We start from the raw sequence: 26,246 nt of genomic DNA on the forward strand, positions 1-26,246 counted from the left end.
AAATTCCTGGAAGATAAGGCTATCAATGGCTACTAGCCACAGAATCATAGAGTTTGAAGGGACCTTGAAGATCATCGAGTCCACACATACACACCTGCCACTCCGTGCAGGCTCTGCAATGAAAGATGCAGCTGCAGCACCCTGCTACACAGCTGACCAGCCTCTGCATGAAGAACTGCAGGGAAGGAGATCCCGCCAGTGGCTACATGTGCACGTGAAGGCCATATGCCGTCTTCCAGATCAGAAGTGGCATGTCGCTGGACACCAGTTGCTGGGGAACAACACCAGCCTCACATCCTGCTTGTGGGCTTCCCAGATGCATCTGGCTGGCCATTGTGGGAAACAGGATGGTGGACGAGATGGACCTTTGGTCTGATCCAGCACGGCTCTTCTTACATCCTTATGACTTCAAAAAATAAATAAAATGACCCCAATTTTCAGAACGTTACTACCCGTAGGGCACAATGGTCGATATTCCAAATGCTCCAATTGAGCCCTCCCCAGGCTGATGGCTCTCTGGGGATGGTGGGAGTTGTAGTCCAACATATCTGGAGGGCCACCAGATTAGGGGAGGAAGGCCTAGCTAGCCAAGAAATCATTAAAGATCATCTTACTTTGAACTGCTGACTCCAGCTGCTTATCATTCTGTTCTTTCATCCTGATTTATCCCATTCCTCCTCTTCTGCCCTCTCCCCTTTGTTAACACCCGCTTGTCTTAAGTAAAGAACCTGGCAAGCATTTATATAAACAAAGTAACATTTATTTGACCTTTTGCATTACATGGTTCACTGTGCAAACACAATATTTGTTCAGCAACTAAGGAACTGACATGCCTTGTTCCAAGTGCGAAGAAGCCAACTCTCTTGTGAAATACTGGTCGAGTTGGTTGATGCCACCTGGATTAGCGCACGGGCCCCTATTTCCAGCAGAGGCAGAGCCCGAGGCTCAGATGTGGTCTGGCTGAGCTGCGGATGCAGGGAAAGCAGCAATCGCAAGATTTCCCTTGGAACAGGAAGCAGGAAGCAAGAGATGGAGGCTTAAACCTGCCTTCTGCACTAGACATTTTTCCCTCTAAGGTTTGATGGGTCTGTAGCACAGCCTCCTTCAATCTGGTTCCCTCCAGAGGTGTTGGACCACAACTCCCAGAACCACCCAGCCTGGGGGGTTCTGGCCGTTGTAATCCAACACCTCTAGAGGGGACCAGATTAAGGAAGGCTGCTTTAGCACTTTCATCATTTTTCATTTCCTTCTCACTCCCTCTTTTTTTGTTTTTCGCTCTATCTGTCATGCTTGTATCCCACCTCCTTCGGTCAAGCGAGGGAGTTATCCCATTTTATCCCAATGAATGACCTCCGATTAGGGTGAGAAGAAGAGCTTCATGGTGTGAGCTTCATGGCCCAGCAGGGATTGAACTCAGGCCTCCCTGCGCTCTGATCACTATGCCGGTGGTTTTCTGGGGAACCCCTGGAACATTTTCAGGGGGCCGTCCTCCACAGGAAGCTTGGTAATGGCAGCTAAGCGGCTTGATCATCTCCATGATCTTCCCTTTCATTGGAGCGCTTGAGGCTGGGGTTCAACAGGACTGGCTAGACCCCCACATGAACTGGGTGGGCACCCTAGAACACCCCCCAGAATCCTCTGCAATGCTCAGGAGTGCAATGCAGGTGCACATGGATTCCTTGGCATGTGGGTTGACGTGGAAAAAGTTCCCAGCACATAGAATATTTGCAACATCCACTGGCAACCGAGCCGAGTCTCTCTCTCCCTGCCTTTTTGAACATTTTAACTGTTTGCCCTTCTCTGCCTTCTGCACACCTTTACCTGGAACCTGTTGTGCGGTGTGGAATCCTCTTTGCTACCTCCTGCCTGCCTGCCTGCTTGCCTGCCTGCTGTTGTCCCCCCCCCCAACCCTGACTCGCTCCTGCCTCTGCTTCAGAAACCATTTCTCCTCAAGTTGGAACCTCCCTGGCCCCGAACCTGCTACAGCTGCTTTTGCTTGCTCCTTCCGCGAGCATTTCTGTTCCAGATCCCTTTTGTGGTGCATGTTTGCAGAACATTCCCCATTCATGCTTGTTATTTTTACCCCCATGCAGAGAAGACCCAACCTCCCTCTGAAGCGAAGTCCTCTCCTTTCAAGGGCCTCTGCTGGTTATGCAATGCTCCCTTTGTGTTTGGCTGCCAATGAACCTATTCAAGTCAGAAATGAGCAGGAATGGCCAAGACAAAAGAGTGACAGACACACCACCTTCTTGGCCTTCCCACCCAGACCCCTGAAAGAGGAACTCAGCTCCTTTCCTGCTTATTAAGCATGAGAGTCAGTGTGGTGTAATGGCGAGAGACTTGGACAGGGAGCTGGGAGATCCGGGTTCTAGTCCCCACTCGGCAATGGAAGCTCACTGGGTGACTTTGGGATAGTCACAGACTCTCAGCCCAGCCCAGCCCAGCCCACCTCACAGGGTTGTTGCTGTGAGGATAAAATGGACGGGGATAAGGATTATGTACGTTGCCTTGGGTTCCTTCAGGAGGAAACAAGGCAGGGTATAAATAGAATGAATGAATGAAGGGAAGAAGTTCAGATGCTTTTCTTGTCCTTCTGGTTTGGGGTAGAATCATTTGCAGGACACCTGAAGATTAGGGTTGCTAACTCTTCTTCCTAGCTCTGCTCCTATACTTTTAAGACCAGCCTAACTTGCAGAAATGTTGTAGGTGAAGGCTTCCACCATCCTGGAGATTTCATGCTATGAAAACATTCTGCACATCAGGCTCTTTACTTAGAGCTGTGCATAAATGGTCCCTGGAAGCTCTCCACCCAATCTGTGGGTAGAGAAGTTCGAGGACCATTTTCCCAGGGGGAGGAGAAATTCTCTGACAGTTTCTTGAGTGCAGGGCTCACTGCTTCTCTCTCTCTCCTTTCCTAAGGTTGGTTGGTTTTGCTGCTGTAAGGAGCAGCAGCAGAAACAGGGTTGGTAGACTGCCATTTTGCTTCCCTCACAATGCCCCCAGACCTAGCATCCTTCCTGGGTGTTGTAGGGGATGGGGAGAGGGAAATGGGGGAGAATATTCAAATAATATTCTGCAAAATCTCTCTCCTTTTTGGAGAGGGGGCAAAAAAGAAAATTCTCAAAAATGTTCTTCTAGGAAGTTCTGTTAGTGCAAAGGCATAGGAGCAGGACAGCCTGGGGAACAACCCCTCCCCCTCCCCGCCAGCCTACTCTGGAAGATGGGTTTGGGATTTAAGCTGTGTGTTCAGGATTGTCATGGTCATTCTGTGGTTGGGATTGCTACTTCTTTTCTCTGCCACCTGTTAGCTCCTGCTTTTTCCTGCAGAATTGTAGGTTTCCATTGTATCTTGCATATTCTGGAGAGGAATAATAATAATAATAATAATAATAATAGTAATAATAATAATAATAAAGATGGCTGGGATCATTTTATTGTATCTACTCAAAAGAGCTTGCTGAAGAGTTTACTTTATTTATCAGAGCCACTGTCAAGCTACACCAGAAATATTTGGATGCTGCTGTGCTTGGCAGCCACAGAGACAATTATCTGTATCAATGCCAGCCAGTTTTGCTTTGGACTGACACTGAGATAATCTTTGGTTTCTGACAGTTAAGAGTGGACCAACCTATTGGATCCAATGCTTTCTGTAGCATTAGACAGCATCCACAGTGGAGGTCCAACTGTTTATAGGACTGAACAAAGTCCTATAAACAGTTTAAAAATGCAGGCATGGTTTCTTTGCTGTCTTCATAACCCACTGACCAGGAAGCTTGGTGAGTCGGAGTGTGGTGCTAATACAAATCAGGGTTGTGGGTTTGGGTCCCACACCGGCCATCCCAGGACAGACAAGAACCCTGGGGGTCTCTTTGGGGAACAGCCACAGCTTACCGGTTAGGTGCCATGCTTCGCATGCCAAAGATCCCATTTGCATCTCCAGCTTAATGGTCTTAGGTCACCGAACTGGGAAATAACCCTGCCTGGGATCTTGGAGAGATGACTCAGTGCAAGGTGGCTTCAGATGGCAATATGTCTGCCAGCTCAGTTCCTGTCTGACAAGTAAATGGTGAGATGTAGCAATGCCCAGAAGCTCCGGTAGCACCCTGCTTGGAAGAAAGCACCCCAGTGACTTTCCACACTCACCCCTCCTTCTTCCTCTTGTGGAGAAGAGAAGAATTATTCCTCCATGGGGCACATGCCTTCTGCATGCCCAAAGTCTCACAGTCAGGCTTGGCATCTCCAGTGAAAAATCCCTCCACCCTTCAGGAAAGGAACCGCAGCCAGAGAGCTGCTGATAATTAGAGTTGTAAGTTAGATCCAGTGGTGTAGCGGAGTGAGGGCTTGCAGGGTCGAAGCGCTGGGACTTTTTGTTATTAGCAGGGATGCTGATGTCATCTGCCACCCCCCTCAGACTTCCCTGTTCCCTCTGGGCTTAGCTGCAAACCTCACAGTAGCGGGCGGGAGGGATTTTCCCAGTAGCGATATACAGTAATGTTGTGAGGAATCCCTGTTGTAATGCAAAGTATTTTGGGGTAGCTTGGCCTTGAATGCTTAATGAAGACCCAGCAGCTTTACAAAAGACCTTCAAAAGACATATATAATACAGAGAGATGGATCAACACAGCTACCTGCATCTTTGGACTCCCTTTGGGACTGTGGCTATGGGTCTGTCAGGACTTCAAAATATACCACTACACCGCTGGCTAGATCAACCAACAGTCTGACTCAGGATAAGTCCTCTTCATATGTTCAAGAGTGTAGGGCTGGTCCTCCAGGGTGGCAGGGCGAGGGATACTGGCGTCAGTAGCCATAGCAACTCCTGCTGCAGAGCACCAATGCAAAATGTATGTCTGATGGTTTGGGCGGAAAAAGGCCTGAACAAACATAATAATGCTTCCCTAGTATTAAAACACTTCAGAGCATTCAAGAAACTTCACGTAACCTGACCTGAGTAATCCTTCTTTGGCCTTGAAGTCCTACCTGTAAGGTAATTGGTGTTATTTATCCCTATATTGCAGACGCAGACCTGAGGCAGAGAGAGAGAGAGAGAGGGCGGGGGGAGGGAGGCTTTGTAGAAGAGGCGAGAATTTTGAACCAGGCACCCTAAGCTCAAAGTCTTAGGAACTACACTGAGGTTGCCATCTAAGGCAGACAACATAGCTTTGAGAGAATTTTGGTCTGCAGGAGGAGGTAGAACATCAAAGCCGAATAAGGCACGTTCACTGGATTTCCCTCATTAACTCCTCCCTGCCCCCCCCCTCCGGTTTAGCGACCTTGCAATGCTATAAGCAATTGAACAAGTCAGAGAACGGAATAAAAGCAAAAAGCCATTGGACTGCCACTGTAGGTCTTCCGAAGACCACAACATATATTACTCAGATACAGCTCTCTTAGCTGACTACCTAAATTAATCATATCTTCCAAGACAGTTTTTGGTTTGTTTGTTTTTTTAAAAAAAGAAGAGGATGGAAAGCATACATTTAAAGGGTTGCAACTTCATCCAGAGGTGAACAAAACCAACATCTTTTGCTGGAACGTCTGAGCTGCCCATGTTTGGTGTAGCCGCAACATGTAAACGAGCCATGAGGGCCACAGGGTGGGCATCGGGACTCAACAAACATGGCTGGGCCCCTCCTTGTGGAACATTCTGTTGGCCATACAATGGAAAGCCTCCCTTTCAAGTTATCCTTTCCCGCCCCACGTTTCAAAAAGCCACTTTTGTGTCCCAGTGAAATAATCCAAATATCAGTTGACCATTTGGGATTTGCCCCTCCCAGCGCCCCAGCTCAGATTAAGGTCAGGTTAGGTGCGGAGGCTCTGAGGGCCTCTAAGGGCACGATCTTTAATTTCCCATCCTGCGGATGCTCCATCTTTGTGTGGCACTGGCAGGTGGAGGCCTTGCTATAAGTGAGCGACTTCTTGTTCTTGTTCCACTTCTGCATGGAACGGACCACCCGCTTGAAGATGAGGTAGAAGATCTCACACACAGTGAGGACGATGCAGAGGGCAGATGCGCCTACCATGAAGTAGGTGAAGATCTTCTTCTCTGTAGGCCGAGCAATGTAGCAGTCCACCGTATTGGGACACGGTTGCAGATCACACTTGACCAAGACTGGCAGATCAAAACTGTCCCATATCCTATGCAGGAGGTAGAGGAAGATGATCTCAATCGCCAACTTGAAGAAGAGGGTGAGGAGGTATGTCCACCAAAGGCCACCGTGCTTCTTGCCGGTGTTGCTGTAGAGTTTGGGACAGTCCTCTCCATTCTTTTCCCGGTTCTTCCTCTCCCTGTCCTCACGGTAGGCCACGTGCATAATGACCAGCAGTGAAGGGCAGGTGACGAAAATAAGCTGCAGGGCCCACAGACGGATGTGGGAGATAGGGAAGTAGTGGTCGTAGCAGACATTGGTGCAACCAGGCTGCCGATGGTTGCAGTCGAAGTCCTTCTGTTCATCCCCCCACACCCTCTCGGCAGCCACTACATACACCAGGACCCGGAAGACGAAGACGACGGAGAGCCAGATGCGCCCGAAAGCGGTGGAGTATTTGTTCACCCCACTCAGCAGGCCCTGCAATGTCTTCCAGTCCATGTTGACTGATGCCTGTGGAGATCTTGCTCACCTGAACCTGGGGAGAAAAGGGAAAAGAAGGAAAGAAAAGGAACGGCAAGTCAAAATCTTTCCTGCAGTTCATCACGCCGGAACTCGGCAGTGGATAAATGAGGGACTAGCTGCTTGTGTATTTCTCTCTCTGTCTGTATCCGGATTCCAACCTGCAAGGTAGGGTGGCCAGGTGTCTGGCTTTACAGAAGACCATCATCTATTTTGGAGAGCTGGTAGAGGACAGTCCTCCGAAGATGTCCTCTGTTTGGTGGGCTGTCCAGGTCTGGTTTAAAGTGAAAGGACCATAAGGAGGGAGAGCAGCAGGGTCCCGGAATTTGTCCAGCAACAATTGGCCCCTGGACAGCAGACTGGGTGGGTACACAGGTCCCTTGGTTGCGGTCTCCTCCCACCATGGTGAGATGTATTGTTATTTCTATTTAAATTATCGTTATTATTTCTACATCTGCAGCTATACAAATACATTTGCGTTTGCAAATCGGGATTCGGGGCCCTGTTTGCCCACTTTTTTGGTGATGCAGTTCCTCCCTTTTGCCAAGGTGTAAGGGGCCACCTTACTGCAAGGGGCTTGCTGCCGGGTGTGGGATTCATCCAATGCAACAGGACCCAGGCCTGACCAAGAGAGGGAATGACATCAGGACCAACCAAGGAAGTCTCCTTCCATCAATAGGCCAGAGAGAAATTAGCAATCATCATAGTCACATCCTTATAGAGGTTTCTGGGTCAGGCTAGCTTCTTAGTCTGAACAACCAGGAGACCTGTTCTTGCTGGCTATAGATCATGTGTCTTGCTCTTTCCCTCCCTCCCTCCCTCCCTTCCTTTCCCTCTCCCTTCCTCTGCCTCTCCCATTAACCTGCCACACCCTCAGCTTTGTAGGGGGTGAATCTGATAGCCTTTCTGCCTGCCCAACCAGTTTTTATGCCACCTTCTCATTAAGCCTAGGCTAACTTGCAATACATCAAATTATACAAAACATTTAAATCATAAAATACAGTGCAACAGCAAAACTATATGAAATAAGCATTTGGTTCACACTAGACTATTGTAATACACTGAATATCGGGCTGCCTTCGGAGTCGTATTGATGGTTTCTGATCACATGATGCCGAGGGGGGGGGGGCTTTTACTCAGATGGAATACTTGCTACCACTCTTTTTAATAGTTTTGGCAGATTTTTAAAAAACTTTTATTTTTTTGTTGCTATGTTGATCCAGTGGAGGCTGGTTGTCAGGGGGCTGTAAATCCGCTCTGGATTCCAGTCAGAACCTGTCAGAATGCTAAAGGAGCTATCCAAGGTGCTGAACTCATTAGGAATAGCTCCTTTAGTTCGGGCTGGTTCTGACTGAAATGCAGGGTGGATTCATAGCCCTACTGACACCAGCCTCCACTGGTTTATCTAAATCCCATTTTCAATGGAATTTGTCAGCAATTCTCGTGCAAATGCAAATGGCATGATCTGGATTTGCCTCAACTACTTTGCTGCCCAGGCAACTCTGCTTTTATTTGGGGCACCCAACTTGCTCTTGCTGAAAGCGTCGGCTGTGTCCCAACATTTGGTAATCTGGGCTGGAAGACAAGAGGCAGGTAACGCTCTGGCAATTATTCTGAGCTGACGCACAGCCTCTGCGGCTTGCTTGCAGCTCCTTAGCTTAATTAGCTCACAGGGCAAGCAGTTAATGAGGACGTAGGTGAGGAGCGAAGGATTTGACTCGACACACCCTGTTACACATTCAGCATCTGGCGCTCTGTCAAGGACGTGCAAGCCACCACAATGACGGCCGTGCGAACTAGCATGGCGTTGGACTAGAAGCCCACAGCTGAAGGAGGGCTTGTGAAATTCAGACCCACCATTTGCTGCTTGGAAGAGCCGTGGCACATGGTGTGCAAATGTCCCAGATTCAGTCACTGGCATCTCCAGGTAGGGCTAGGAAAGGCCTCTGTCTGAAGCCCTGGAGAACTGCTGCCAGCCAGTGTTGACAATACTGAGCAAGGTAGACAAATGGACTTGGTCTAAGGTAGCTTCCTATGTTTGCTTCCTTTGGGAAGCCAGGGTCGCAATGCTGTGGGGCCAGTCAAAGCCAGAATCGGCAGAATTCACCTGTCGGGCTCTAGAGCCAGGAGTGGGCAATGTCTGGCCCTCCAGATGTTTGGGCCTACAACTCCCATCATTCTTAGCCAGCAGAGCCAATGTGAGAGGTCATGGGACCTGTAGGCCAAAACCTCTGGGGGGACACAAGTTGTCCCCTCCCTGCTCTAGACTGTAGACCTTGCTACCCCACGGACCCTGGTTCTCTCTCTTGCCTGGCTGGAATGCACTTCCTTGCTTCCAACAGCACATGAAGTGAAGCGCCTGAAATTCTCCCTGTCTGAATTTCTCTCTAGATTTTGGAGTTTCAAATTCCTTGGCCTTGTCTCTGAAATGGAGCCGGTGCATTAGGAATACTCCATTAAGTTGCCTTGGTTCTGGGAGGGGCTGCAGCTCAGTGGTAGAGCAGTGGCTTTGCATGCAGAAGACCCCAGGTTCAACGCCCAACCCCTCCAGGTAGGGCTGGGAAGGAATCCTGCCTGGATCCCTGGAGTCAGTCAGTGTTGACAGCACTGGGCTAGATGGACCAGGGGTCTGGCTCATTATAAGGTGGTTTCCTATGTTCCTATGGTCCCACAGGACACTGGGTATGCAAAAGTGCCTTTCGTTTTTTGTGCCTCTTTGCCCACCCCCACCCCCATTTCCGTTACCAATGCACGTGCACCCTTTGATGCAACACTGCTAAAAAAGCGATCCTGACGTTCTTGAATGCTTGGTTCTGTCCAGATTCTTTTCCCGTCGCCTTTTATCAGTGCACAGAAGCACATGCGTGCCACTGGAAAGCACGGCACACAAGCTATCTTGATGCAATCATCTTGATTACGTTATTTACTACTTTGCACTGTTTTGCATGTGTGTGCGGGTAACGCAATCACCGACTACATTAATCCTCCTAATTAAAACCAGAATTCCGGTGGAGTGGAATGCAGGACAAAGTGAACCCCTGGGATGAAAATGGAATGCAATGTGGGAGAATCATTCCTCCCTACATACGTGGGCTCAACTCTACTTCCCAGTTTTGCTCCCATCTCGCTTCCTCCTTGGCTCCTCATCTCTTCGCCTCCATGTCTCCATCACCTCTGGTTTCCCCATGTCCCTGCTTTTCTTCATTCCACTTCCTTTGTGTCACTCTGTCCATGGAACAGCTTCCCAGCATCCTCTCTCACTCGCATCCAGTGGTGTAGTGGAGTCAGGACTCGTAGGGAGATGGGGAAGAAATGGTCATTTATAGAAAGAGGGGGGGGAACCACAAAAGCGCCCTGCCTCATTTTGGCTCTGTCTAGCTTTGATCCCAGTCAAGCTGACATCTTTCCCTTCCCTCGCAGAAAGTGGACTGCAAAGCGGAGAGTTCCTTCAGCAACTGCACATTCTCTGCCACCACACTAGCTTAGCCAAGCAGCATCTGAGACTTCATCACTATTCATACGTATATACACACATATCGTGCCTTTCTTTCAAGGACCTCAAGGTGGTGTACATCGTCCCTCCCTTTTATCCTCACAACAACCCTTTGAGATAGGTTAGGCTGAGCGTGAGTGACTGAACTAAAGTCACTCAGAGAGATTCTTGGCGGAGTGGGGATTCCAACACTGTAATTCCTCTGCCACGTTGGCTCCAAGGCCACCACAATGTTAAAAGGCTAACCCAACGTCAGATTGCATTAACAGAGGTCTGCAAAGCTTGTGGTCTGGGGCAGCTCACCAGCCCTGTTTTCTGCCCTGCCAGATGTTGGATTCCCCCCCCCCCACTGTCCCTTGCTGTTGCCTGGTTTTTTGCAGTCCCAAGCAGGAAGTTAAGAAGCCCCTTCTGGGTCCCTGTACCTGGGTGGTGGTGGGCTGCATTCACCTCAGTAGGCCGGCGGTGGTGCATGCCTGCCTGCCTGAGCAAAAGTTTGCTTCCCAAAATTCAGGAAGCGACAGCATGGCCATAGTAAAGTCCTGAATCTCCGCACGGCCAGCTTCTCTTATCCCTGTATGAAAAGCTGCAGCTCTGTACATTTCCCTTTGCTCCAGCGATAGCAGATGAGTCTGCCTTTGTTTCTGGTCACCCCAGGAATCCTTTGTAGGGTTGCCAGCTTTCCCATTTCCCAGTAGCTGTGTTTTTAACAGTGCCGTGATGTGCAAGCGCTAGCAGGAGATCGTGGCCCTCTTGCCGTGGAAACTTTCAGCTGCTGATTTCTCCAGGCTGAGTGGCGGTTAAGGGACCAGGCCAGACCATTGGCCACCCTAAAGCAGTGGAGGCTGGTGGCTCCGATGTCAGTGGGGCAGTGAATCTGCTCCAGGTTTCATTCAGAACCAGTCAGAATTCTAAAGGAGCTAGCCAAGGTAGCTTCTTTAGAGTTCTGACTGAAACCTGGAGCAGATTTACCACCGTACTGACAACGGAGGCACCAGCCTCCACTGCCCTAAAGCCTTTTTTTTCATCAGTCCAGCTCAGGTTTTTCCTGGCCAGTGATAGCTGTTTGTTAAGCAACTGCACAGCCAGTCCTCTCCTTCCTTCCCTTTAATTGTGAGGCTTGTAAGCCATTAATGGACCTTTTTGTGGTAGGGAAGGGACACACCCAACAGTGGAATAGCTTTCCTCTTAACTCTTAGCTACCTGCTATTCCTGCCCCTCCCCCACCCAGTTGTGATTCCATGGAAGGTCAGATATTTATGCTTTGCGGGTTTTCTCCCTTTCTTCTGTGTATGCCCTGAAAAGCAAGGCATTCACTGTACCAGCCTTCACTGTATGTACCTGGGGTCCTCCAGATGTGCTGGACGGCAGCTCCCCCAATTCCCAGTTAGAATGACCAACTGGAAGAGGCTAGAAAAAAACCATGGCAAAGTGGAATGGATAAATGTGCTGCTTTTTCAAACTTTCTATTTCCAGGGAACCTTGAGGAACCCCTTGAGAGCTGTAGACCCTCTAAGTCCTTTAATGCACCCCCTATGGAGTGCAGTGTCTGGAAGCTGTATTGGGATGGATGAGGGTGAACAAGCTGAAACTTAATCCAGACAAGACGGAGGTAGTGAGGGCTGGGAAACCAACTACTTCAGATGGAGGTTTACAACTGGTCTCAGATGGGGTTGCGCTCCCCCTGAAAGACCAAGTGCGCAGACTGGGAGCCCTCTTGGACTATGAGCTAGCTGGGGAAGCCCAGGTGGCCGCAGTGTCCAGGAGTGCTTTTTACCAGCTTAGGCGGGTATGCTAACTGCTACCCTACTGTAATGCGCTGTATGTGGGGCTGCCTTTGAAGATGGTTCAGAAACTCCAGCTGGTGCAGAATGCGGCCGCCCAAGTATTGGTGGGGGCAATTTGATCACATGACACCTATACCGCACCAGCTGCACTGGTTACCAGTGTGTTTCCCAGCCCAGTTCAAAGTGCTGGTTTTGACCTTTAAAGCCTTAAATGGTTTGGGACCAAGTTACTTGAAGGACTGCCTGCCTTCACCCATATCAGCCTGCCCACACTTTAAGGTCAGAAAGAGAGGCCCTTCTCATTTGCCCACTTGTGAGATCTGTCAGGTGTGTGATCACACATGAGAGGGCCTTCTCTGCCTGGAGATGCTGCTGGGAATCTACCTGGGGAACTTCTGCATGCAAAGGAGATTCTCTACCACTGAGCCACAGAACTTTCCAATAAAGAGGGTGGCAATTGCAATAAATGTGCATTGCATAGAGGTATTGTTCCACCTCATTCTCCTGCATGTCTAGGGTAGACCAGATAGGGATGGGGGAGAATTTCTCCCCGAAACTTCGGGGGGCCAAGTAGTTTCGGGGAGAAATTCTCCGCCCCCCCCTGGGATGGGACTTACCTTTCCCAAATGTCCCTCCCGGCGGCGGTTCGGCAGGTCTTCGTCAGGGGCGGGGGCGGCAGCCGGTCTTTCGACCGGCTGCTGCCGCCGCCATTCCAATAAAAGTAAAAAAAAAAACACGCCCCCGTGATAGGCTACGTGACGATTAACGTAGCCTATCACGGCTAGATTTGCAAAGTCAGCCGTGATAGGCTACGTAAATCGTCATGTAGCCTATCACGGGTGACTTAAAAAAAAAAGTGCGTACGGCTAATGGCGGCCCCCATAGGGAGCCGCCATTCGCGTTCCTTATTTGGTTGCTGTAGTCTATGTAAAGATTATGTAGACTATGGCGAAAATAAGGGCAACGCTATTTGCGTTGCCCTTATTTTCGCCGTAGTCTACGTAAAGATTTACGTAGACTACAGCGACCAATTAAGGAACGCGAATGGCGGCTCCCTATGGGGGCCGCCATTAGCCGTACACACTTTTTTTTTTAAGTCACCCGTGATAGGCTACGTGATGATTAACGTAGCCTATCATGGCTGACTTTGCAGATCTAGTCGTGATAGGCTATGTAAATCGTCAGGTAGCCTATCATGGGGGCGTTTTTTTTTTAACTTTTTATTTCACGGCCAGGCGAGGCGAGGCGCCTCCTCCCCGGCCTGAATTTCGGCCGGGCGAGGCGGGAAGCCTCCCCCCCAGGCCTGAACTTGGGGGGAGCAGCAAAGCGCCTCCTCCCCACCGCGAAGCAAGCTGCGAGACCAGGTAAGTGGCTTTCGTGCACCCCTAAGACCAGGCCTCATTCTGCAGGTGGTGAGGTGACCTTTTTGTAACTGTGGTGGCAAACCTGTGCCCGGAGGGACTCTATCACTTGAGTACAGGTGGGGACTCACCTGACTGAATGAATGTATGAACATAAGAAGAGCTGTGCTGGATCAGACCAAGGGTCCACCTAGTCCAGCATTCTGTTCACCCAGTGGCCAACCAGCTGTCGACCAGGAACCCACAAGCAGGACACGAGTGCAAGACCACCCTCCTGCCCATGTTCCCCAGCAACTGCTTACATAAGCCCACTGGAGGCGGAATATAGCCATCAGGTCTAGTAGCCATTGGTAGCCATCTCCAGGTATTTATCTAACTCCCCTTTAAAGCCATCCAAATGGGTGGCCATCACTACGTCTTGTGGTAGCGAATTCCATAGTCTGACTCTGCACTGTGTGAAGAAGCCCTTCCTTTTATCTGTCCTGAATATCCCACCAATCACCTTCATGGGATGACCCCGGGTTCTAGTATTCTGAGATAGGGAGAAAAAGGTCTCCCTACCCACATTCTCCACACTGTGCATAATTTTGTACACGTCTATCATGTCCCCCCAATGAAGAAATGTCCTCAATGCAACATAGAAAGCTAGTGTTTCAGAGGTTCAAGGGGTCATAGCCTACCCCTCTCTCTGACACACTAGTTTTCTATCTGCAAGGACTTTTTCCCCTCATGCGACAACTTAGTCCATCACCTGAGTGTGGCTACTGATCCAGATAATAGCTATTCTGGATCAATTGAACAAAGGGTGGTTAAAGTGCAGAAGGATGTTAACAAATTTCTGTTCTGAAATTCTAAGAATGGCTCTGCTGGTGTACCTTTAGCAGTACCCAGAGACACAGAAATTGATTAAAGCCCCCCCCCCCCATTAAGGACAAATAGTGCATAGAAACTGGATAGTGAGACAGTTTTCTCCCTTTCTCATAATACTAGAACCTGGGGTCATCCTGTGAAACTGATTGGTGGGAGATTCAGGACAGATAAAGGGAAGCACTGGGCACATTGTTTAACTATGGAATTTGCCTGCCCGAGATGTACTGATGGCTACCAACTTAGCATGCACCTGATCTTGTCTGATCTCGGAAGCTAAGCAGGGTCAACCCTGGTTAGTACTTGGATGGGATTCCGCCTGGGAATTGGGCTTCCTGCATTGAGCAGGGGGTTGGACTCGATGGTCTTGTAGCCCCCTTCCAACCCTATGATTATATATAAATATATATATATATATATATATATATATATATATATATATAATATCTTAGTATCATAGGGTTGTTGCGGGTTTTCCAAAGGCATCTGGTTGGCCTCTCTGTGCAAACAGAACGCTGGACTAGATCGGCCTTTGGTCTAATCTGGCACCTGCTACATTTCGGTCTGTGCCGAACTTCTATTCAAGGGACAGGTACACTGCCTGTGGGGGAAGGTAGCAGCTCCATTGGCTTGTGCACGCCTCCAGAATGGATGTTCAAACATGGCTTTTCTCCAAAGCCATTGAGGGCTAATTGAATTCCCTAAAGTTGCATATTGTTTTAACTGTTTTATTGTTTTAGATTTTTAATTGGCATTAGCTTGTTTAATGGTTTAATATGCTTTTAGCTGTTTAAATTATTTATTGTTTTAAACTGTTTGAATGGATTTTATCTGCACACCACCTCGAGACCTTAATGATATTGAGCAGGATACAAATGTTTTAAGGGCGCAATCCTAACTAGATAGGTGGCTGCCTCCAAACTCTGAGGTGACCGCCTATCCAAATCAAGGCAGGAGAGGCACGGGGGGATCACTCCCTCTGCACCTCTCCTGCCTTGCTCTTTTTCACTAGACAGCCATTTTCGGCTGTCTAGCAGCGGGGGGGCTGACCTGGAGAGGAAGCTGCCGTGCAACACTTAGGATGTGTTGTACCTGCAGCTCCGCTCTCCCTGCCCCAGAACGCTCCCAAGCCCTGCCCCTTTTCAACCACTCCACGCTCCTCAAGGCAACACAGGCGAGAGGGGTGGTTGGTTTTCCAGGAACTGACCTCAGAACGCGGGCTCTGAGGTCCGTTCCCAGAAATGAGCATATCCTATGGCCTGCTAGACAGTGTCTAGCAGCCATAGGATTGCTCTCTGAACAACTAAAATAAATGTTTAAACAAAAAGTCAGCATTTTAAAAGTACCCACATTCCCACAAAAATATCACACATGTCTTAGAAATGCTATTTTTTTCAACACACACATATGTATACATAAAGCAGAATAGTTCATACCAATCTTCCTTTGTTCAGATAATTAGCCAAGAACATAAGAGCTAATTGAGCCATGCCTGCTGTTGCCAACTTTTCAACTGCTCCGTGTATTAGGGGTGTACGAAACCCCGCTTACCTGGCTCCGCCGGGTTCTGCTGGGGGGGGGAGGCGCTCTGTCTCTCCCCCCGGAATCCTCGCCGGGGGGGAGGCGCTCTGCGCCCCCGAAATCCTGTCCAGCCGGCTCCGCTCCGCGGGGATTCCGTAAAGCTGCCGGCCAGCTCCGCCAGCAGCCGGACATCTGGCAGCTGGCTAGCAGGGACGCAAATGGTGGCTGCCATAGCCACCGCTGTTTGCGTCCCTGTATTCAGCTGTGATAGGCTACATAAAGACTAATGTAGCCTATGACGTCTGGGTTAAAAAAACAAACAAACAATGTGTACCCAAATGGTGGTGGCTACGGCCGCCGCCATTTGTGTTCCTTATTTTTGGCCATCTTAGTCTACGTAAATATTTACGTAGACTAAGACAGCGAAAATAAGGGGGAACGCAAATAGTGTAGCGGGCGCTATTTGTGTTCCCCTTTATTTTCACCATCTTAGTCTATGTAAATATTTTTATATTTAAATATTTACGTAGACTAAGACGGCCAAAAATAAGGAACGCAAATGGCGGCTGTAGCTGCCGCCATTTGCGTACACAGTTTTTTTTTTTAAAACCCAGACGTGATAGGCTATGTAAGTCTTTACGTAGCCTATCACGAATGGGGGGGGGACAAACTGCAAATGGCAGCAGTGGCGGCAGCCGTTCGGAAGACCAGCTGCTGCCGCCGCCACCACCGAAGCCGCCGCTGGAGCCGCCGCCATCCGGAACATCCGCCCCAGGTAAGTCTCATCCCGGGGGGGATCCGCAGGGGGTGGGGGGTGGCAGGCCGTTCTGCCACGGAGTTCAAGGGGCTGAATGCACTGGCATTCGGCCTCACTGAGATCCATGGCGGAATTTTCTGACATCCCTATGTAGCATTGCCTTTAACATCAGCATGAGAAATGCAGGAGTGAGTAGCACAGATGGAGGGAAATGTTATGCCCAGCTATTGTCTGCAGATGAAACCACTCTTAATGGCAGAGAACTGGGGAGTGGAGGGTAGGAAGGTTAAAAAATGGGCAACCCTATCTAACTCTTGGCTAACTTGATGGAGCAGACGGCCAGGTCTCTGTCAAATGTTCTATCAGCTACAGTTACAGTCATGACTCAGTTCCTTATCTTGCCTTGCTGCATTTCAGTGGATAGAGCAGATCTGTGGTTAGCTTGTTTTTTACATCCTTGCTATGCAACTGATTTTACATTGATCAGTTAATGTAATACATTAATACATTAAAAATTAATGATTTATATCAAGGATTATATTTTTATTGCAACTGTGATTTGCTAACTGCACTTAGCAGGAAGTCAGTATTATATTGGATCAGGCCCACAGAGACCTTCACTGTTTCTGCTGGACCTGAAATGAAATGTCACAAACAACCCTTGAAGTTTGACAATAATACATGCAGATTTCAAAAGTGACTTTTTACAAGTTCAAAACTGGAATTTGTCTTCTGAATTTGAAACTGTACCTCCAAATGTGAGTGGTTTGGGTGAAACTGGAAAGGATTCAAACTGGGCATGAAGATGAAGAGTATAATTAAAATGTAGCTATGACAGCTGTACTGGAAAAATGCAAAATAATTATATGTCTTGCTTTCAATGCATTGGATATATTTTAACAAAATGTATTTTTGCTGCACACTGACAGCTTTTGGTCCGTATTTCTATCCTTGGTAGATAGAAACAAAAAGGAAAAAATTTTTTTTTTCAAGTAATGGAGCACTTTCTTTACCGCTTGATTAATTTCATTTGATTTTGGTGCTCATCCAGTATGGAACCTTAAGAGTGATTACCTATTCAGGTAGTGTGAAATATGAAATAGCGATTGTGATTCAGGTTTACGGTATTAGTGTACGCCCCCCTCCAAAAAATCCAACCTCCCTCTTCACAATAGCAAACAAATAGATATAAAGAAAGTCGCCCAGGCCTTTTCTTGTTCGCTTGCTTGCTGACTCATTTGCTTGGCACAGTCTTGCTTTGACTGAATTCCTGAGACGCACCAACACAGATATGTTTATTTGATAGGGTTGCCAACTGGCCAGGAAAAAAATAGAACTAAGCCTTAACAGCACCTTGATCTGTAGAAATTACCAGGGAATACTGTTCACAGCACAGATATAAACGTAATCATCTGCTACTGACTGCAGATCCAGCTTCTGATGAAGGTGCAGGAGCAGCAGCAGCTGGTGCAACCACCATTCCTCCACCTGGCCTTATGTCTGCATTTTAAATAGGGATGTTGCGGGCACCCGACTGGGTCCGGGAATTCGTTGGGCTCCCCCTGCCCGTGACCCCCGGACTGTGCCCGCTGAGATGCTGTCCTTGCTCGCCCCTGGTCGTGCCCGCTTGTGCCCGCTCATGCTCTCCAGGACTTACCACGATCCCGTTCGGTGAGCACCTGCCATTTCCATGCCTTTGATTGCTACGTAAAACAGGAAGTTAAAAAATGAGCATATTTAGCTTTCCCAGCTCCAAACTGCTAGGGATGTCTGTGGAATCCGCCACCAACTCAAATGAGGCCGAATTCCATTGAATTCGGCTCCCAGGAGTCCGTGGCGGAATGGAAGTACTCACCTCCTGGACCCACACGGACCGATTCCTCCCTCCTGGCGGCTCCATTCGGAAAGTGATCCGGATGCAAATGGCATCAGCGACGCCATTTGTGTCCCTGTATTTTCTTGTGATAGGTTACGTGTTTGAATTTGGGTAGATAGTTGCGTAGCTTATCGCATGAAAAAGCAGGGACGCAAATGGAGTAGTGGATGCCATTTGCATCCAGATCACTTCCTGTTTCCGCCCAGCAGCGGTACGGACAGCAATGGCGGCCGTATCGCTGGCAGAATGGAGCTGGCTGGAGGCTCAGCGAAGTCAACACAGAGCGGAGCTGGCCGGCGAGGATTCAAGGGGGGAGAAACTGATCGCCTCCCCCCCGGCGGACCCCCCCCCCCCGTGGACGCAAGGTAAGGAATTCATACATCCCTACAAACTGCGCATATTTAAATATGCACTTTTTAACTTCCTGTTTTACGTAGCAATCAAATAGAGGGCGCTCACCGAATGGGATCATGGTGAGCTCGTGGGTGGCCCGAGCGCGGGTCCTGGGGGGTGCGAGTGGGGACACTGCTTCGGCGAGCTCCTGGAGAAACCGAGCTAGGGTGAGTTCTTAAATCCCCAATTTTAAACAGTCATTTTTAGCATCCGTAGCGTTCCCAACTTTAAAACAGGCCCAGCCCTTTGCTTTTAACAGCACCCACAGAGATGCATTTTCTAGGCATGGAAATCAAGGCTGTAGAGAAACTTGCTTTCTTTCTCTGCCCCTAGTTAAAGACGGAAGAGCAGGGTGAGGAAAAAGTTGGCAGCTGTGCTTATAGTGCGGTCTCAAGTGTACCACTAGAAACTAACAAGCCTGGCTTAAAAGCTCCTTGCTCGTCACAAACACCCGCTTTCTTCCCAAATCTCTGGAGGTCAAAAACAGTTGCTTCTTTCAATGGACACTATTTGTTTTCTACTCTTGCATCAAAACACCCCCCGCCCCTCAAGGCAAACAGGTTTATAACTGTGTTTTGGCTTCTGCATTCCATGTGGTACTTAAATGGGAGTTAACTGGTGAGTGAGTGAGTGCGTTGCAGGTGAGCTGTTGGTCTAATGTGTGAGGTTGGAAGGAAAGGCCTTAACCTCTTAATTGCTGGGGCATGGAAAAACTGTCTGGAAACAAGGTTTATTTGGGAACCTGTATTCCGATGTTGTTGTTGTTTTGAATTACAGTGGTGGATCGGACAACCAGCAGTGAGATCTAGTGGATGGAGAGATGGTTGCAAATTGCACCTCACTATAGACTCATTCTGCAGCCATAGTCAGGTCACATATCTCTCAGTCCCTGTTCCCTATGTGAGAGAAACTGAAATGGTCAGTCAGACAGAAAACGGGCATTATAGCTACCTACTAGATGAATCCCTTTGGAGGTGGAACCCAACAAGCCTTGATTGGTTGCTCCCTCCCCCTCTGGACTTCAGTCCATTTTCTGCTATGAAGCCCAACTCAGTCTGTAGTTGGGCCAGTTAGTGGATTTTCTGCGGTTTTTTAATTTGTGCAAATTACACAAGTTATGGCTGGCAGTTGCATAAATTATGCAAATTTGGGGCACAAATTTACACAAATATTGCAAATTTTGGCAAAATTTGCACAAATTATTCAAATTTGCCCCAATTTCAGCTGTAATTTGTGCAAATCTTGACCCCCCCAAAGTTCCCAGAGTTTGCGGGTTGAACCCACAGCTCAGCCTGCAAATGCAAGCTGAGTCAGGCATGCTGCAGAACTCTGTTGAGCCCCCAAAGGACCAGATTTCCCAGTGATGGACATCCTTCCTACCAATCTACCTTACAGGGCTGCTGTGAGGGCAAAATGCAAATGCTGAAGCAACAGAATTCAATTCAACCCTGCATGCCCAAAGGTAAGGCTAATCACTCTCACTTAGCCAATGACTAATAATATGTTGCATTTATTTATTGCTTTTTGAGTATTAACATATTATTAATGATGATGATGATGATAATGTAATAAAATAACCCAAATTTCTTTGCATTGCACAAAAATAAAAACAGACCCCATCTATAGTCTAGCATCGTAGGCTTAGAATCATTGCATCAATGTTGCAACTAATCTGTAAGAGAGGCCATTATTTTTGTCTCAGTGTTGGAGGTGGGGCAGAGGCTGTGAGACAGAACAGCTTGCGCAAAGGCACCAGGTGAGTATGTGGTAAGAAGGAAGGGACTTGACTTGACACACTCCGTTTTTCATTCAGAATCTGGTGCTCCGTCAGGGATGTGAAAGCCACCACAATGACGGCCATGCGAACTAGCATGGAGTAGGATTAGAAGCTCACAGTGAAAGAGTGCCTGTGCAGTTTAGGCCCACCATTTGCTCTCTGGATGTTTGGGAAGGGCCCAGAGCACATAGTTTGCACGCAAAAGGTCCCATGTTCAATCCCTGGCAGCTCCATGAAAGACTTGGAAAGACCCCTGGATGAAGCCCTGGAGAGCTGCTGCCAATCAGTGCTGCCACTACTGGGCTAGATGTAGACGCTATGCTATTTGCGTTCCCCTTATTTTCGCCATAGTCTACATAAATCTTTACGTAGACTAAGACGTGCCAAAATAAGGAATGCAAATGGCGGTGCCCATGGGCACCGCCATTTGCGTACGCGCGTTTTTTTTTTTTTAAATCAGCCGTGATAGGCTACGTAAACATTTACGTAGCCTATCATGGTGTTTTTTTTAAATTTAGCCATGATAGGCTACGTAAATCTTTACGTAGCCTATCACGTGTTTTTTTTTTTTTTAAACTTGGAAATGGTGGCGGTGGCAGCCGGTCGGAAGACCGGCCGCCGCCGCACCGCCGCTGGAGCCGCTGCCGAAGCTGCTGCCGCCGCCGCCACCAGGAAGATCCGCCCCAGGTAAGTCCCGTCCCGGGGGGGGGGCAGGGTGCCATTCTGCCACCAATTTCGGGGGGCCGAATGCGCTGGCATTCAGCCTCCCCGAGATCCGTGGCGGAACTTTCATACATCCCTACCCTAGATGTCAGAGTTCTGAATTTCTTGGCCTTGTTTCTGAAATGGAACTGATGCATTAAGAATTCTCCATTGTTCATTTTTTTGTTCTGGAGTTTGCACATGGCACTGAGGTGAGCTTTGAACCAGGAATGTCCAGACACTTTCTTTTATAACTGTGGGGGGCGGGACCCACTGGGGTTGACCCATGGTTCTCTTTGCCTGTAGTTAAAAGCTTTTTCGCTGAGCTATGGCCCTATACAAGCCAGACTAGAGTGTGCCTGCAATCAGAGAGCAGGTGAATTCAAATGTTAAATCTCTCCAGATGACTCTGAGCAAGTGAGCCAAGCCACAGAATGTAGGACAAGACAAAGAAGCAACTGGGTCACAAGTCAAGCACCAGTATCCATTGCAACACCTTGTGTCACCCAATGATGTTGATCATTGATGCTTTGGGAAGGGCTGTTTCACGAACTGATGGAACTCGCTGCCTACAGGATTTGGTGATTAAGGATGAGGGCAAAATTATTTTGGTTCTCATGTTAATTTTACATCTTTGAACCAATATATGAAGCAAAATTCAGTTATCCTTCGAAGTTTGCACTTCTGCAAATTTTGCAATGGAATTCTCCAATAAGAAATGTGTACAAATATTTGTATATTAGGGGAAAGCGCACACAAAAATGTGGATATTATTGAAACTAATGTTCAAAAATGCATTATATAAGGACAATTGCTTGTAAAAATGTGTGTAAGGCAGTATTGCATACAAAAATGCATGTAGTAGGAGAAATGTGCACAAAAATAAATACACCTTTTCATGCAGACTTTGTTCTCCAAGTTCAGGATGAACTGAATTTAAGACTGAAAAAATGAGGAACGGAGAGAAACCAGCGTTTATGGAGTCACCCATCTGTAGTGGTGATAGTCACTGATTCTGCTGGCTTAAAAAAGTGACTTGGATGAATTCATAGGGAATTCTATTAAGAGCTGTCAGGAAATGGAGCCCCATAAGCAGTCCATATGGACTGCTTATATTAGAGTATATATTTGAAATAGATGTGTCCTTCTTTTCACAGTGATGTAAAAGATTACTGTGTTTGGATATGTTTTATGATATGATCCTCCTCCTCTCTTTGTGGCTTCCCCCCTTTTTTATTTTGTTTGTTATAGTTATATTTGCAAATAAAAAAATAAAAAATGAATAAGTGGAGCCTCCAAACTCAGAGGCATAATACATCTGAGTACCAGATGTTAAGAGACAAATAATAGAGGAGCACCGTCACCTTCATGACTCTGCAGCCCTGCTTCCTGTAAGTAGAAAACTAGCACAACATGAGGTAGGAGGGCCTTTCTCCCTTTCCTGCTCATTTTCTACTTGCAAGGTTGCTTAAAAAAAAAAATAATGTAGGGGAGCTTTCAAGGAGGCATCCAGATGCTTCCTGGAGGTAGCTGGCCAGCCACTAAGGGGAAACAGGATGTCAGAGTAGAGGGATGGTTGATCTGATCCAGCTGAGTTCTTACATTCCTATATATTTCCAAAGGAACATGGGGCATTCCTTGGGAGTTGGGTACCATTTCACGGCTGCCCATAAAGAGATTGCTGCCCTGTAGAACTGTGTGTGTTGCTTGTGCAGTCGGACCGGCCCTGCCAGCCCCAGCACAGCCCCTGCATGTCTGGAATAATAACGACAACAGCCTTGAGTGTCAAACAGCCCTCATCCATCTGGGATGAGGGAGGAGAGGTTCAAAGGTAGAGGGTGTGACCTGGAGGGAGACTCAAGCAGCGACACCAAGCACCAAAGCAGCCTGTGGCTGGTGCGGACGTGCGCGCGCCTGACTTCATGCTTGCAGCATCATGGGGGGAGCTGCATGTGTGAATGGGCGCATCTCAGGTAGCACGTTCCTCTCCCTCGTGCACAGACCATACTTTTTGTGGAGTCAGTTCACACGCCCACTGGGCAGCCATTGAGGCCTGGTCTGCACATGCAACAGAGCAAAGTAGGAATGATGGGGAAGAGCCCCAAGGTGACTGAAGGGTCTGTACCACTTCAGGGACCAAGTACGTAACCATATTTATGAATTTTCCCCTGTATCAGCCTTCCCCAACCTGGCACTGTCGAGATGCATGATGGCTGGGAATGCTGGGGGTCATAGTCCAACAAATATGGAGGGTACCAGGTGGGGGAGGGCTGTCCTATATTAAAAAAAATAAACAAACACAAAGGGAGGGGCCACAGCTCAGTAACAGAGCACCTGCTTCCCAGGTTCAACCCCTGGCATCTCCAGGTAGGGCTGGAAAAGACCCCTGTTTGAGACCCTGGAGAGCCACTGCCAATCAGTGAAAGTAATACTGAGCTTGATGGACCAATGGTCTGCTTTGATATAAAGCCGCTTCTTAAGTTCTAAATCCCTGCAAATAGAAAAGTAGCACAAGATCGGGTATGGCGGACCTAAAACATTTCTCCCTTTGCTGCCACTTTTCTACTTGCAAGATTGTCCCCTTCTCCTTCTCCTTCTCCCTCCTCCCAAATGTAGGGGAACGTTTTAAAAAAAATGACATCTTTTCCCCTGCATCCTGAACTAGTACCCTCCACTCCTGGGTAGGCCAGGCTCCAAGCATGGGTTACTCAACATCATTATGATGTTGTCATGTTTTTAAATGCTCTCTATGTTTTTAATTATGTATTATTCTTACCTTGTTTCTGTATCAGGTGTTTTATATGCAGAGAAACCGAGTGATGCGTTTGCATGTGGGAACCAGCCCTGACCTATGGGAACCCCTTGGTTTAAAACCACCCCAAACTCTTAGGACCAGCGATCGTCTTTTCAGTGCTGGTCCAGGACATTTTGCTGCCTAAAGCAGAGTGACAATGCAGGTCCCTTTATAAAAAGTCTTGCTGCATTGTTTGCATACCAATTCCTCCTGCCTTCATTTATGCTTCCACTACACCCCATGGAACTGCCCGAATCATGTCACTTCAGCCTGTTGCATGGCAGGATGTGTCTGTTCCTCTTTAAATATATGTATTGTTAGATTTCCTTATAATCTCTCTTTCTGCCACTCTTCCTTCATTTCACTAATTTTAAGCCCCCGCCCGCTTTCCTGGATTAACATATGTCTTCCCCCCCCATGGCTCCATAAACTCCTGTATCTTCCTCCATTTCCTGTGTCACCCTCCCCTACCTTGGTGCTGTCCAGATGTGTTGGACTACAACTCCCAGCATGCCCGGCCAGGTTGGGGAAGGCTGTCTTAAGTGGTTCGACTCACCACTTCCCTTGCAAGCAAAGGTACTTCAGAAATTGTCCCTGTGATTTAATCTTTAGCTGCAATCCTAAACACACTCATCACTGTTTGCAAAAATGCAGGAAGCAGCATCTTTGGGGGAAAAAACATCTGGGTAGGGGTGATGTTTGGCTGTAAAGTGGTGCAAGGAGAAAAGGGTCCCCACCTGCCTGCCACACTCCCAATCCAGATCAGACCCACAGGGCTGCTTTTCCTGAGAAGGTACATGGTCAATATTATGCATACTATTAAAAAAAAAATCATGCTTAACTTGATGTGAAGCCTGGTCCCTATAAAGGAATAAATTCCATTGAAAACAGTGGGACTGACTTCCAAATAACTATGCATAGGTTTGGACTCTCTCTCTCTCTCTCTCTCTCTCTCTCTCTCTCTCTCTTTCTTTCTTTCTTTCTTTCTCAGTGGAAGAACTGAACACATGCTTAACTTTCCCACAATGAAACCAAAGGAACCTTAAAATGTTTAGCTATGAGTAGATCATACCCAAAGAAAGATCAACAAGAGAACCATGCCAGCAGCCAACCTCGCAGAGACACTTTCTTTTCTCTCCTAAACCCTCTCCTCAGAGCCCCCGTTCTTTCCAGATTTCAAGTTACACCCCCCACCCCCCTGCAGCCCCTAGCATGAGTCTGGCCACTTAAAAGCGTAAGGAGCAAAGCGGACACTTCCTTGTAACTGACATTAAAAGCAAAACAACCACTTCCTTCTCAAATTGAGCAAAATCTACCAGCCAGGTGGTTTTGATTTGTTCTTTGGCAAGCCGATCGTATGATTTCTTCCAGGCAGATCTAACTAGCACTGAGAAACTGGATTTCAGAGTCCTGGTGTGTGTCAAAAATGTCTCGGGTTGTCACTTGCTTGAAATAATCAATGGCACTATATACATCTATATCATGTTTACTGCATTTTTCATACGAAACCTGTTTCCTCCAGTCTCTACTGAACCTTACAACATGGGTATCAGGCCGGTCACTATTAGTTGGTAGCAAGAAATTCCATTTTTTTTTTAAAAAAGAAAATGGATATTCAGTCTCTGTTCATCCGTCTTCCAAACGCCTGTCCAATCCAGCAGTAAGAAATTAAATTCTACTTACCCACTCAAGGATCTTCTTTGGCCTTCCCTTGTTCTTGCCAGCCTCACCAAGAGAGAAAAGCAGGGAACTCTCCCTTGAGGCAGGACCCTGTAACTCTTGGGTTTGTTATGCCATGAAACTTTCTCCCTCTTGTGCATGCAAAGGCAGCCACACAGCCCAGCTCATTGCAGTGCAATGAGCTGCCTTATTTTTGTGTGAGTACCGAGGGTGTGGTCCCGCTCCCTTGGTTGTGCAAGGGGAAAGGAATCCTTTTTTTGAGTAGTGAACGGCATGTGTGTGTGGGGGGGGTAGGGGTGGAACAGAAGGAGTGAGGCATTCGCTCAGCCGGTTTGGCAACAGATCTGGCTGCAAAAGTGTGCCTGGGGGCCAGCGGAGATGCTGATCCCTGAGAGCTAGCCTGCTGTATGTAAGCAGGGCGCCCCCTCCCTTGGCAGGCCAAGGGATACCCCACTGTCAGAAGCTGGGGCATGCCAGAGGACTAATCTCCCGGGGCGCGTCACAGCCTGGGTGTGAAGGAGGCAACTGCGCTTGACAATCCTGGTAGAGCTGATTTGCCATATTTGTACCCCACCTTATTATTGACAGAGCACCATCCGCAGATGCCGCGCTTTATTAAGGGCTCTGCCC

At 48.1% G+C, this 26,246-nt stretch overlaps 1 protein-coding gene across 2 annotated transcripts; it reads right to left on the bottom strand.

Moving 5' to 3' along the window:
• Positions 1-3,412: 3,412 nt before the first annotated feature.
• LOC146338157 (gap junction beta-3 protein-like) lies at positions 3,413-25,819 on the bottom strand. Of its 2 annotated transcripts, XM_084814418.1 has the most exons (3): positions 25,620-25,819; positions 9,716-9,901; positions 5,333-6,627 (listed from the first exon to the last, which is right to left on the bottom strand). In XM_084814418.1, exon 3 carries the CDS (start codon positions 6,588-6,590, stop codon positions 5,787-5,789), a length of 804 nt encoding a protein of 267 aa, XP_084670544.1. In that variant the 5' UTR covers positions 6,591-6,627; positions 9,716-9,901; positions 25,620-25,819; the 3' UTR covers positions 5,333-5,786. The 2 variants fall into 2 exon arrangements, with proteins under 2 accessions (XP_084670543.1, XP_084670544.1); XM_084814417.1 differs by lacking the exon at positions 9,716-9,901 and having other exon boundaries at positions 3,413-6,627.
• Between the last annotated feature and the right edge of the window lie 427 nt (positions 25,820-26,246).

Source organism: Heloderma suspectum, chromosome 10, assembly GCF_057233095.1.
Source record: "Heloderma suspectum isolate Gila_16-S chromosome 10, 16-S_ref, whole genome shotgun sequence".
In the NCBI taxonomy this organism is placed as follows: Eukaryota; Metazoa; Chordata; class Lepidosauria; order Squamata; family Helodermatidae; genus Heloderma; species Heloderma suspectum.